Source organism: Muntiacus reevesi, chromosome 5 (assembly GCF_963930625.1).
Source record: "Muntiacus reevesi chromosome 5, mMunRee1.1, whole genome shotgun sequence".
Lineage (NCBI taxonomy): Eukaryota > Metazoa > Chordata > Mammalia > Artiodactyla > Cervidae > Muntiacus > Muntiacus reevesi.
Genome location: NC_089253.1, coordinates 74,176,057 through 74,187,964, shown reverse-complemented (window position 1 = coordinate 74,187,964; position 11,908 = coordinate 74,176,057). Strand labels below are relative to the sequence as shown.

The 11,908-nt window shown below is 43.0% G+C and overlaps 1 protein-coding gene across 1 annotated transcript; it reads right to left on the bottom strand.

Annotated features, from left to right (window-relative positions):
• Positions 1 to 2,294: 2,294 nt before the first annotated feature.
• Positions 2,295 to 11,620, bottom strand: DEGS1 (delta 4-desaturase, sphingolipid 1). The gene is made up of 3 exons (XM_065938401.1): positions 11,420 to 11,620; positions 5,674 to 6,416; positions 2,295 to 2,790 (listed from the first exon to the last, which is right to left on the bottom strand). Exons 1-3 carry the CDS (start codon positions 11,499 to 11,501, stop codon positions 2,644 to 2,646), a joined length of 972 nt encoding a protein of 323 aa, XP_065794473.1. The 5' UTR covers positions 11,502 to 11,620; the 3' UTR covers positions 2,295 to 2,643.
• Between the last annotated feature and the right edge of the window lie 288 nt (positions 11,621 to 11,908).

The following is an 11,908-nucleotide window of genomic DNA, read 5'->3' as shown; positions in this document are numbered from 1 at the left end:
ACTGTGTGGATCAAAATAAACTGTGGAAAATTCTTCAAGAGACGGGAATACCACAGCACCTGACCTGACTCTTGAGAAATCTATATGGAGGTCAGGAAGCAATAGATAGAACTGGATATGGAACAACAGACTGGTTCCAAAAACGGAAAGGAGTACATGAAGGCTGTATATTGTCACCCTGCTTATTTAACTTATATGCAGAGTACATCATGAGAAATGCTGGGCTGGATGAAGCACAAGCTTGAATCAAGATTTCTGGGAGAAATATAAAAAACCTCAGATATGCAAATGACACCACCCTTATGGCAGAAAGTGAAGAAGAACTAAAGAGCCTCTTGATGAAAGTGAAAGAGGAGAGTGAAAAAGTTGGCTTAAAGCTCAACATTCAGAAAACAAAGATCATGGCATCTGGTCCCATCACTTCATGGCAAATAGTTGGAGAAACAGTGGAAACAGTGGCAGACTTTATTTTTGGGGGGCTCCAAAATCACTGCAGATGGTGACTGCAGCCATGAAATAAAAAGACACTTACTCCCTGGAAGAAAAGTTATGATCAATCTAGACAACATATTAAAAAGCAGAGATATTACTTTGCCAACAAAGGTCCGTCTAGTCAATGCTATGGCTTTTCCAGTAGTCATGTATGGATGTGAGAGTTGGACTATAAAGAAAGCTGAGCGCTGAAGAATTGATGCTTTTAAACTGTGGTGTTGGAGAAGACTCTTGAGACTCCCTTAGACTGCAAGGAGATCCAAACATTCCATCATTAAGGAAATCAGTCCTAAATGTCCTTTGGAAGGACTAATGTTGAAGCTGAAACTCCAATACTTTGGCCACCTGATGTGAAGAGCTGACTCATTTGAAAAGACCCTGATGCTGGGAAAGATTGAAGGCAGGAGGAGAAGGGGACAACAGAGAATAAGGTGGTTGGATGGCATCACCGACTCAATGGACATGAGCTTGAGTAAACTCCAGGACTTGGTGATGGACAGGGAGGCCCGGCGTGCTGCAGTCATTGGGTCACAAAGAGTTGGACACGACTGAGTGACTGAACTGAACTGAAGCATAAACGAGGTTAAGCACTGGTTGGAGAGTCCAAAAGTGGCACCTGACCTGATGGGCTACTGAATACTGGTGTGAGCCTGAAGGACAAGCTACACAGGCCAGGAAGGCAGAAAGGGAATCTAGGCAGAAAGTTGAATGTGGGTGAAGCCACAGAACCTTGTCTCAGGACCCGTCCTTGCGCCTTCAAGGCCCTGCAGCCCAGCCTTCCTATGCCCTCCCCCTACACCCAATTCCTCTGTCTTTCTGGAAAAGTCACTGCCAGTGACAGAAGGAATGGTCATAGTTGACAGATGGGAGCCAGACTGGCCTGGAGGTGCTAGGAGGCTGAAACCTCCACCAAGCAAGAGGTGCGCAAGCAGAACCAAGAGGTTTGGGGAAGGACAATGAGGCACCCCCTCTGCAGACCCAGCAGGAAATGGAACCGAGAGGGCTGGCCCGGCAGGAGATCTAGGGGCTTTCAGCACCAGCCTGGCACGGCAGGAGATCTAGGGGCTTTCAGCACCAGCCTGGCGCGGCCACCTGCGGCAGCTGCAGCCAGAGCTCTACAGGCAAGGGGAGCGAAGGGTTCAGTGAGAACATGGGGCCCACTTAGCGTCAAACCTATCGGCAGGTTTTACCAGATTCTTTTACTGGACTCGGCGTGTACATCTGAATTGCAAAGCTGGTTCTATTATGACTCTAAACGTGTACTTTGTCCCCCAAAATTAGGTCTGCGAAAAATCAATCCTTTTGAGGGTGAGTAGTGTGCTCTTCACCACCAGTAGGCAAAAGTGTAATACAGCTGAGAATTACACAAGTAGGAATTTTATAGTATCTCGTCTTCAATACACCTGAGGGGTGGTGTTGTGTACAAATTGTAGACTACTTGACTTCTTTGATACTGAAGATTACTTTTAAAATAGTTCACTGTATTACGATAAATTTACCCGAGTGACATGTTTCAGGTCACCAGGGATGTCAGCCTAACAACCCCCAATACTGGCTACTTGACACCAGCCATCTACCATCAGACCCAACCAGTTTCTGCAGAAATGAAATGACATAAAACTATCAGTAAAGCTACTTCTAATCTGAGAGTCCACGTAGAAAAGGAAGTTGAGTTGTTGGACAAGATTGAATTCAATAACGTCCTTACTTATGAGTAAGCTTGTGCTGGACTCAGTCAGCTTACCCCAGTCTCCAGTTATAGTGTAAAGATAGTCAATTAAAAAAAAAAGTGATAAACACTATTTATTGTGATTAATAGCTCAGTTTATTAGCTATTTTAATAAAGTAAATCCTTATAGTGAAAACAACATACTAGAAATAGCTTTTTAAAAGCTTTTTTTATGATATGCTTACAAAGGGTCAGACCTAAATGAAAACATCCACCACAGTGGTAATATAATGAGTAAAGCTGAACACTGCACAGACAGACTGACTCTTTAAAGCCAGATTAGCTTCTTGACACCATGAAGATCATACTCTGAATTTGTATGAGGGCAGCTTCTAAACATAGTTGGTCTTAATAATGCAAAAATTCCACTTTCTCAGTTATGACCAAGTTTCAGAGAGGAGTTCCTTTGGTCTTAATGACATTTACTCCTGAACCTCATTGCCTTTCCGATGCCTCTTCATTCTCGAATAGGGACTTATTGTGTCATCCGTCACAAAATCATACAGCACTTTTATCCAGGAATTGTAGTGGGGGAGGCTGTCATAGTATTCAGCAGCTATTTTCCTCACCTAGAAGGGAAAAAATACAGCAAGATGAATAATGGGTGTTAACAGAGTCCTATTAAAGATGACAGATGGATGTCTGACATGCACACTCAAAAAAGAAGCCATGAGACTTTCTCCTACCTCCCTCTCAAATAAATAAGTAACAGCAGCAGCTTTGGGAATTCTAAACAGAAAGCAGTTTACATTTTGGGAATAAACCATCCTTGACCCTCTAGGATTACTGACTCTTTCCAACAAGCTCTGAGGGATTAGTTTACTTGTAAATTTACTTGTAGTTTACTAGCTTACTTGTAAATGTGGCACTTGCCATCTTTTAACAACAAATACTTGCAATCCAATCAACTTGATGTTTTTTAAATGTCATACTGAATGACTGGCATTGCAGGGTTTAAAGGCACCACTTGACACTGCCATTAAGGAACCTGCCTGCAAATACTGATCAATTATTGTGGCATGCCAGTTAGAAATTAATCACTTATCAAGTGTACAATTCAGCCACCTTAAGTTGAGAATGTCTTTTTTTTTTTTTTGAGAATGTCCTTTTTAAAAAAATGACTACTGCCAGTGTGATCAGCAAGCGAGACTAGTTAGGGCGGAGTAAAACACTGTTTTCAACAAAATGTGATTGCAGTGATGGTTGTAAGGCTCTGAACAATCTAAAAACCACTGAATTGTACATTTTAAGTGTATGAATTGTACCTATGAGTTACATTTCAATAGAGATGTTGAAAGAAACCTTGTTATGCATATCTATTAACTAACCATGTGTTCGTTACATGCAACATAATTACTGCAACACAACTATTGCAGAACAAGGTACTTCTTGGTATACACCATAGAATAAGCAGGAAAGGAAGACCAGAGAACTTTGAGAATGTCTGTTAGTTCAGCTATGCGTGGAATGGAGTGGGAAATAAATTCTCACTGATGAACCATAAGCAGGTAAGGTTTGAGCTGAACTGAGTTTTCAGTTTACGAACTGCTCAAGAAAATTACAAGTCAAAATATGTGGCTTATGTTGGAAAAAGTGAATTATTTTGTTCAAAGGTGACCAGCCTTCTCCTTAAAACATGTCATGTCCAACTCTTTTTGCGAGCCCATGGACTGTAGCCCACCAGGCTCCTCCGTTCATGGGATTTCCCAGGCAAGAATACTGAAGTGGGTTGACATTTCCTTCTCCAGGGGATCTTCCTGACCCAGGGATCGAAACTGTGTCTCCTGCATTGCAGGCAGATTCTTTACCACTGAGCCACCTGAGAAGCCCTAATCTCTTAAAAATACAAAAATGTACTTTCCTAGGCAGGGAAGAGGTGAGCAAAGGTGGGCACACTCTCCAACCAAAATGACACAAAATAGCCACACTGGCACATCACACCAGGTTCAAACTGTCTTTAGCCAGCTGTGTGGTGATTTCCCCTTTTATTTAGAAAAACGCAAAACCGACAGAAAAGTTGAAAGAACAATAAAACCAACACCCATATGCTCTTTATTTAGGTCCACCAATTAACACTATGCCACAGCTACTTTCTTTCTCTCTCTCCATACATGATATAGACCACATACTTTGCTCTTTGCTGAAAGAGAAGTTGCAGATGTTATGTGCAAACTTACCCTGAATATTTCACCCTAAATATTCAACACATATCTCCTAAGAAAAAGGTATGTGATCAGTCGTGTCTGAGTCTTTGCAACCCCATAGACTGGTGTCTGCCAGGCTCCTCTGTCCACAGAATTTTCCCAGCAAGAATATTGGGACGGGTTGCCATTTCCTTCTCCAGGGGATCTTCCCAACCCAGGGATCAAACCTGCATCTCCTGCACTAGCAGGCGGATTCTTTGCCACTTAGTCACCTGGGAAGCCCAAGAACAAGGACATTTCCCAACAAAACCATAATACCATTCCACACCCAAGAAACTTAACACTGACACAATATTATCTATTATGTGGTTCATGTTCAAAACTTCCCCACTAACTCAATGTCCTTTCTAGATTTTTCTTTCCTCAACTAGTAATCCAATCAATAATCAAATGTTACGTTTAGTTGTCATGTTGTATGCAAGTTTGTAAACAGTTAACAGTTAAAAACTCAAGAGAATATCTATAAAATTTGGGTGAGTAGATATGCTAGCATAAAATTATCTGGTTATGGTTTCCTTAATATCACAGCTAAAAAAATAAAAAATCAAGAAAAACTGATACTAGATCTCCTACAACTTCCCCTTTTTAGAATTACAGAAACATTTTTTAGTAATGGAACTGTAAAAGCTATCCATTCTGAGGATGGAAAGTCTAATAAGAGAATTCATCAGAAATATAACTGAAGTTTGGAGAGGATTATCCTTTGGGGAAGGATGACAGGATGAGTGTCAATATGCTGCCTTTCATTTACTACACAAGTAGTAAGATAAAAGTCTACTGTGACGGGAAACGGATGGTCCCTGTGTGTGGGAAGTCTGCACCACTGGAAACTGACATTCACTTATTTTGCAGAGCAATTATGCAGGGTATCTGTATTTCACAATAAACCAACATAAACTTTAGCTAAGTGTATTCAGTTTAACAGTGATAAAGGTTATGTAAATTGTTGCTGCCTAGACAGAGGGAATTTCATTTTCCATTTCTGAATTACTTTACATGTCAGTTGATTCTACAGACCCCCCAACATTCTAAACCTTACGTGTCACCACAAGGCTTAGGGATCTAGGACAATGAGCTCTGTAAAATTAGGCTGCCCAACTCAGGACTTTTAAGACTCTTGCTGTTTTCTTTGATGAACTGCCTAAATGGACAAAATATACTATATTTCATTTTAAATGAGCAAGTCAAGACTAATTGTGATCACAGAACCATCAGAAATTAGAACATGTATAAAAATCCTTTACTTACCAGGGGAAGGCTTTTCCCGGGAATGTTGGGAAAGTCGTGGTGTTCATTATGGTAACCCACATTGAAGGTGAGTAAATTCAGAGGCCCATAATATGAGTAAGTTTCATGTCCCTTTAAGAACATATAATGTTCAGCAATAAAATGTCCAGAAATTGGGTGCAAACCTAGGCCAAGTAAGGAGGCTGCCAACATGTAGACTAAAGATTTAACTCCCAAAACATAGTAAATCACGATGTCAAAAGTGATCTGAATCACAGTATTGATTATTTCCAGATAAGAGATTGGTTTGGGGTTGATGAACAGAGGTCGAAAAGCATAAAAGAGAGGCTGAAGGATGACCCATATAAACTTTCTGAAAGTAGTACAGAAGAACCAGCCTTCAAAGTCGGTTGGAATGTCCACATCAATGCCGTCGCCTCCGAGGTATCGATGATGATCCATGTGATATCTCTTAAAGGAAATTGAATATGGGACACCAATAGGGAGATTGGCAAATATTCCAAACCAACGATTCCACATGGCTTTGCAATGGCCAAAGGCACTGTTGTGGGAAACTTCATGAATAGCCAGAGTCATTGAATGATTAATGCAGCTGCCAAAGGCATATGCCCAAAACAGGACCCATTTCCAGTCTAAGTCCTTTACTAAGTAAAATGCAACAAACTGAGTGAGAACCATCATAATTACAATCCATATCAAGTTGGAATCAGGTTTCATTAAGGATTTTATCTCTGGATACTTTGCTGTAAGGAAAAAAACAAAAAATCACAGACTGAGAAAAGTGCATAACAGTTCTGCAAGTAAACTAATATCAATTTACACATCAATTAATTTTTTTCCAAATCATATGCTCTCTTTGAGACTATCAAATATTCATCTACTACAGGGAAGGGATATATTCTTTTTTAAAAACAGGTATATTTTGATGTAGACCATTTTTAATGTCTTTATTGAATTTGTTACAATACCACTTCTGTTTCATCTTAGCTGTCTAACTAGGGATGGAACCAACACCCCCTGCATTGGAAGTCTTTTTTTTCTTTAAATAGAGTATGCATGGGTGCTAAGTCTCTTCTGACTCTTTGCAACTCTGGACTGTAGCCTGCCAGGCTCCTCTGTCCAGGGCCCAGGCAAGGATACTGGAGTGGGTTGCCATGCCCTCCTCCAGGGTGGAAGGCGAAATCTTAACCACTATCGTATCCTGCCAGGGAAGTCCCGGGAAGAAGTATATTCTAACAGTAAAGTCACTAAATATCATGTCACAACAAATTTGAGAATTTTTGCAGGAAAAAATGAACCTCAAAATCTAGACCCTCCTACATTAACAGAAAGATGGTCACAACATGAATAAATGTTATCTAGTTCCCTTTTCACTCTTAAAAATTTTTGTATGTTAAATTTGTAAGTTTTACAAAAGTGGCAATCATAGTCTGATAAACTGATGTATCTGACTTAGGTTTTATGATTTCCTTATACTGACTAAGTCACTTCTACTTGCCAGTTTGTTGTAACTTCTAACCACTTCCATATTTTCATGCATTTAGATGTATAAATTTCTGCCAATGTAGACTTCTAGTTATCTCAAATTAGTGTAAATTCTAAAGAACTCTATCGATTCACAATGCCGCTTTCTTTCCTTTCCCTCTGCATTAGAACTGAACAGTGCTAATTTGTGTTACATTATTATTTGTTGACTTCACACGCAAATATCTAACCAAATATTATGGAATATGCTAATAATAAAAACCTCTGCATTTCGCCTAAAGGGAAATGCAGATTCTTCCTATCCTGCCACTCCAAATAATGGAAGCCCAGATACACACTTCGATTTTGTGGGTTGGCAAGTATGTTTGACCCAGCACAGCAAAAAAAAGAAGGTAAGTCCAGTTTCATATATATAAGGGTCTGGTTAATTCAAGGTAATTCTTGTTCCTTTCCTTTCCCCTCTCCTATCCCTAACTTCTCATCTTTCTTACTGTTAGTCCATTTCATCAGTGTTAACAATTTTGTAGGCAACAGGTCAAAAAAAGTAATCTTATGGGTTGGAGTCTAAAACTAATTATCCTGGGATAAATGAAAAGCTCAAATAAGTCTTTCATTTAAATATGGGCACTTCCAACAGTTATTCAAACATAAAATAACAAAGTATTCAGTTCATTGGTGAATAAGTAATAATTCTTTTGTATTAAAATGTTATTTATATTTAGAGCTCCAGCATTTTTAGTTTAAATAAAATTTGATTAAATGGACATATCTGACAAAAGACAGAACACACATTTTGCAGGTGTAATAGTATATAAAGATCAACACTAGGATGCCAATATAATTAAACAGGGGAAAGAATAGTCTTTTCAACAAATGGTGCTGGAACAACTGGTCATCCACATGTAAAAGAATAAAACTGGACCTCTCTCTTACACCATACACAAAAATTACCTGGCTACAAAAAGGAATGGAGTACTGATACATGCCACAACATGAGTGAACCTTGAAAACATTATGCTAAGTGAAAGAAGTCAGTCGCAAAAGACCAAGTATTATGACCTCATTCATAAGAAATGTCCAGCATAGAAAAATCTATAGAAAACAGAAAGATTAGTGTTTGCCCAGGACTGGAAGTGTGAGTGAAGGACATACTCAATGCTAATGAGTATAAGGTTTCTTCTTGGGATGACAAGAACTTTCTTAGTTTAAAACTGTGAATATATTAAAAACAACAACACCCCACTGAATTGTACACTTTAAATAGGTGAGCTTTGGGGATTTCCCTGGCAATCTAGTGGTTAAGACTGTGCTTCCAATGCAGGGGGCTCAGGTTCCATCTCTGGTCAGAAAACTAAGATCCCACAGGCTGTGCAGCAAGGGCAAAAACAAAAAAGGGGAGGGGGAGGGGGAACTTTACAGTATGTGAATTATATCTTAATAAGACAGTTAAAAAGGTTTCCCAGTAGAAGTACAGCAGTAAAAAGGAACATTTCTTGCAATTATATGACCTACTAATAATTGTCCTTTGCCTGAGAGCTCAGATGGTAAAGAATCCGCCTGCAATGCAGGAAATCCCAGTTCGATTCCTGGGTTGGGAAGATCCCCTGGAGAAGGGAAAAGCTACCCACTCTAGTATTCTTGGGCTTCCCTTATGGCTCAGCTGGTAAAGAATCCACCTGCAATGTGGGACATCTGGGTTCGATCCCTGGGTTGGGAAGATCCCCTGGAGAAGGGAAAGGCTACCCACTCCAGTATTCTGGCCTGGAAAATTCCATGGACTGTACAGTCCATGAGGTGACAAAGAGTCAGACACGAGACTTTTACTTTCACTTCATTTTCACTTTCTGATGGCTCAGTGGTAAAGAATCGGCCTGTCAATGCAGGAAATGCAGGTTCAATTCCTGGGCGGGGAAGATGCCCTGAAGAAGGAAATGGCAAACCACTCCAGTAAGCTTGCTTGGGAAATCCCATGCACAGAGGAGCCTAGTGGGCTACAGTTCACGGGCTTGCAGAGAGTGGGACATGACTGAGCGACTAAACATTAGTAATGGTCCAATCAATAGCTTTCATTAGTTTTGTACATAAATTTTGTAAATTTAGTGTATGGATGTTGGCTTTTATCATATCCATGTTCTCTTGCGCCTCTCTCCCTGTCAAAACCTGACACATTTCAAAAATATCTTATCATTTAGGTATAATTTAAACAAATTTCCAGATTCTTATCTTTTCTGAGGTTATTCCATCTCCACCGCTGAAATGGAACACTGAGCAGTATTTACACCTGCAGGGAAAATGATTGGTATCTTCATCGGGAAATATCGTAGTCCTTTTACTTTCCAAGTGAAATGGTCCAGTGATAATAAGTTCATGGAAAAAAGGTTCATGTTGAGATAAGCATGGACAAACACCTTTTCACTTCCTTGATTTTCTGAATATTAAACAGATAGCTAAGTTCCAGTATTCAGGAGTTGGTTTTTACAGGGTCGAGACCAGATTATTCTTATGCATGTATTGATTAAGCATAGATTAAAATGTACTATACGCCATCTCTTATGTGTGATTTGCAAAATACACATTTTGATTAAAAACAGAAAAGAAAACATCCAAGAACCAAAGTCTCTTAAAGGGGTAGCCTTAACAGCAACTATAAATGTTCCAGCTCCCAGCTTATTGATTCGATTTTTAAAAATCCATTTCAATGGGATCTACTAATGCCTTTTTTGTTCACCATTTATAAATTTATTTAACAGAGTAGAGTCCCTAGTGTAAGAAGGATATGGGTTTAAATCTCGATTCATCCACTCATTAGCTATATGATCACGTGTTACCTAACTCAGGTTCCATTGTTTGCCAATACTTGAGAGACAAGTATTGGCTGGAAAAGAACAGTTGCTTTATTCGGAGGCCGGCAATCTGAAGAAGGCGAACTGGTGTTCAACAGCTAACTCTGAAGAGTCTGCTCAACTATGGAAGTTTTTAAAGGTCTAATTTCTTTCCTTTTGGGAAAATATAACATTTCTACCTTACTCCAGCAAACAGCAGGGACTTGCCTTTTCTTTTCATCGGCGGCATGGATGCTGACAAGAAAAACTAGGGGGATACTCTGTATGAGAAATAATTCCTCCTATTCAACTTGCCACCCATTAGTTAACAGATTTTCAAAACAAAAGCCAACGTTGTGGTAGAATCTAACCCAGATCAGAATGCCCCTCTAACAGTTATTCACTTCTACCATATCTTTAAAATAGGGGTAACATTGACCTAGTCACTGGAAAGATTAAATTGGGTAATGTTTGTAAAGCACTCAACACAGTACCTAACACAACCCTGGGAGAGATTAGAGAATTCTCTATATAATATAGAAGCTGCAAACAGCTGAGCGCCTGACACCTCCGGAGACTTGTTAGGGCCTAGTTTAACTTGGTGTAAAGGCCCTAAATTAGCAGTCAGGGAACCAGAAGGCTAATCTCGGCAAGTCTTTCATACTTAGCCTTTTCGTCCAAAAAAACTGGGATGGATGAAAAATAAACACGAATCTGCCCCTCTCGCATCCCAGCCTTATTTGTGAGGATCCACGAGATCAGCGTGATCACCCCAAGACCCAGGCCCTGGAAAGGTTACCCTTCCGGTGCGAAAGGCCCCTGGGGGCAGACGGGTCGGATACAACCGGCCCCCTCCCTGGGCCCAAGACTGCAGCCGCCCGCGCCGGGATCGCTAGCGGGCGTCGGCCAGCGTCCGCGCGCCCCGCGTGTGGGCCTCTAGATGCTCCGGGACCACGCCCTGCCTCGCACACGCTCGCAGCCTGGCTTCGCCCGGGCCCGCCGGGCAGAGGAAGAAGGGAGAGGAAGAGAAAGAGGCGGGGGAGGGGGGGAAGGGGGAAGGGAGAGGAGATCACTGCGCCCACCGGCAGCACTAGTATCTCCGAGCGAGAGGATCTACCCGAGCGCTGTCGGGCCGAGGGGACCCGGCTGTAAGCAAACCCTGGCCCCGAACGGAGGCCCGCGCTCGGGGGCGCGCCTGTGCCTCCCCCGCCGAAGGTCCGGGGCCGCGCGGCCGGGCGGGGGCGCGCGGGGGATCCCTGCCTCACGAGCCGGGCCGGAGCCCGGGAGCGCCGGCCCCGCGCGAGCCCGGGCGGCGGCGGGACGCGGCCGGGAGCGGACTCTTAACGGGCTTCGGGCGCACAGGGGCCGCCGCGGGGAAGGCGGATCCAGGTGGCGGGAGGCCGCGCACGCACATAACGGGGCGCGGGCCCGAGCCTCACCCAGGATCTCCTGGCGCCGAGTAGCGTGCGGCTGATCGGTGTAGACCCACTCGAAGTCTTCCCGGGAAACGCGGTTCCCCATGGCGGCGGCGGCTCGCGGGCCAGCGGCGGGCTCTCGCTCCTCTCCACTCTCCTCCTGGGCGGAGGCGAAAGCGAAGGCGGCCGCTCCGCAACTCGTGTCAGCCGGCGGCGGAGGGGCGGGAGCGGAGACGCAGGCCGGGGCGGAGTCCCGAGGCCCCGCCCCCCGGCCTGGCTGCGGTGGGCGGGCTCCCCCTCCGCGGGGCGGGATTCCGTCGCTCTGCGGCGCTGGTTTCTTGCTTTTTGTGTGACTCGGCGACTAGCCGGAATGCCGAATTCCTGCAAGTCCCAGCTCCCCGAGGCCTCTCCTGCGCGGTGCTGGTGCCCGAGCCCGGGAAAAGGTTTTTGAAAAAGGCAGGAAAGGTCTCAAGTGAAATGAGACTGCGCTTTAGCGCCTCGCGGGGAGGCTGG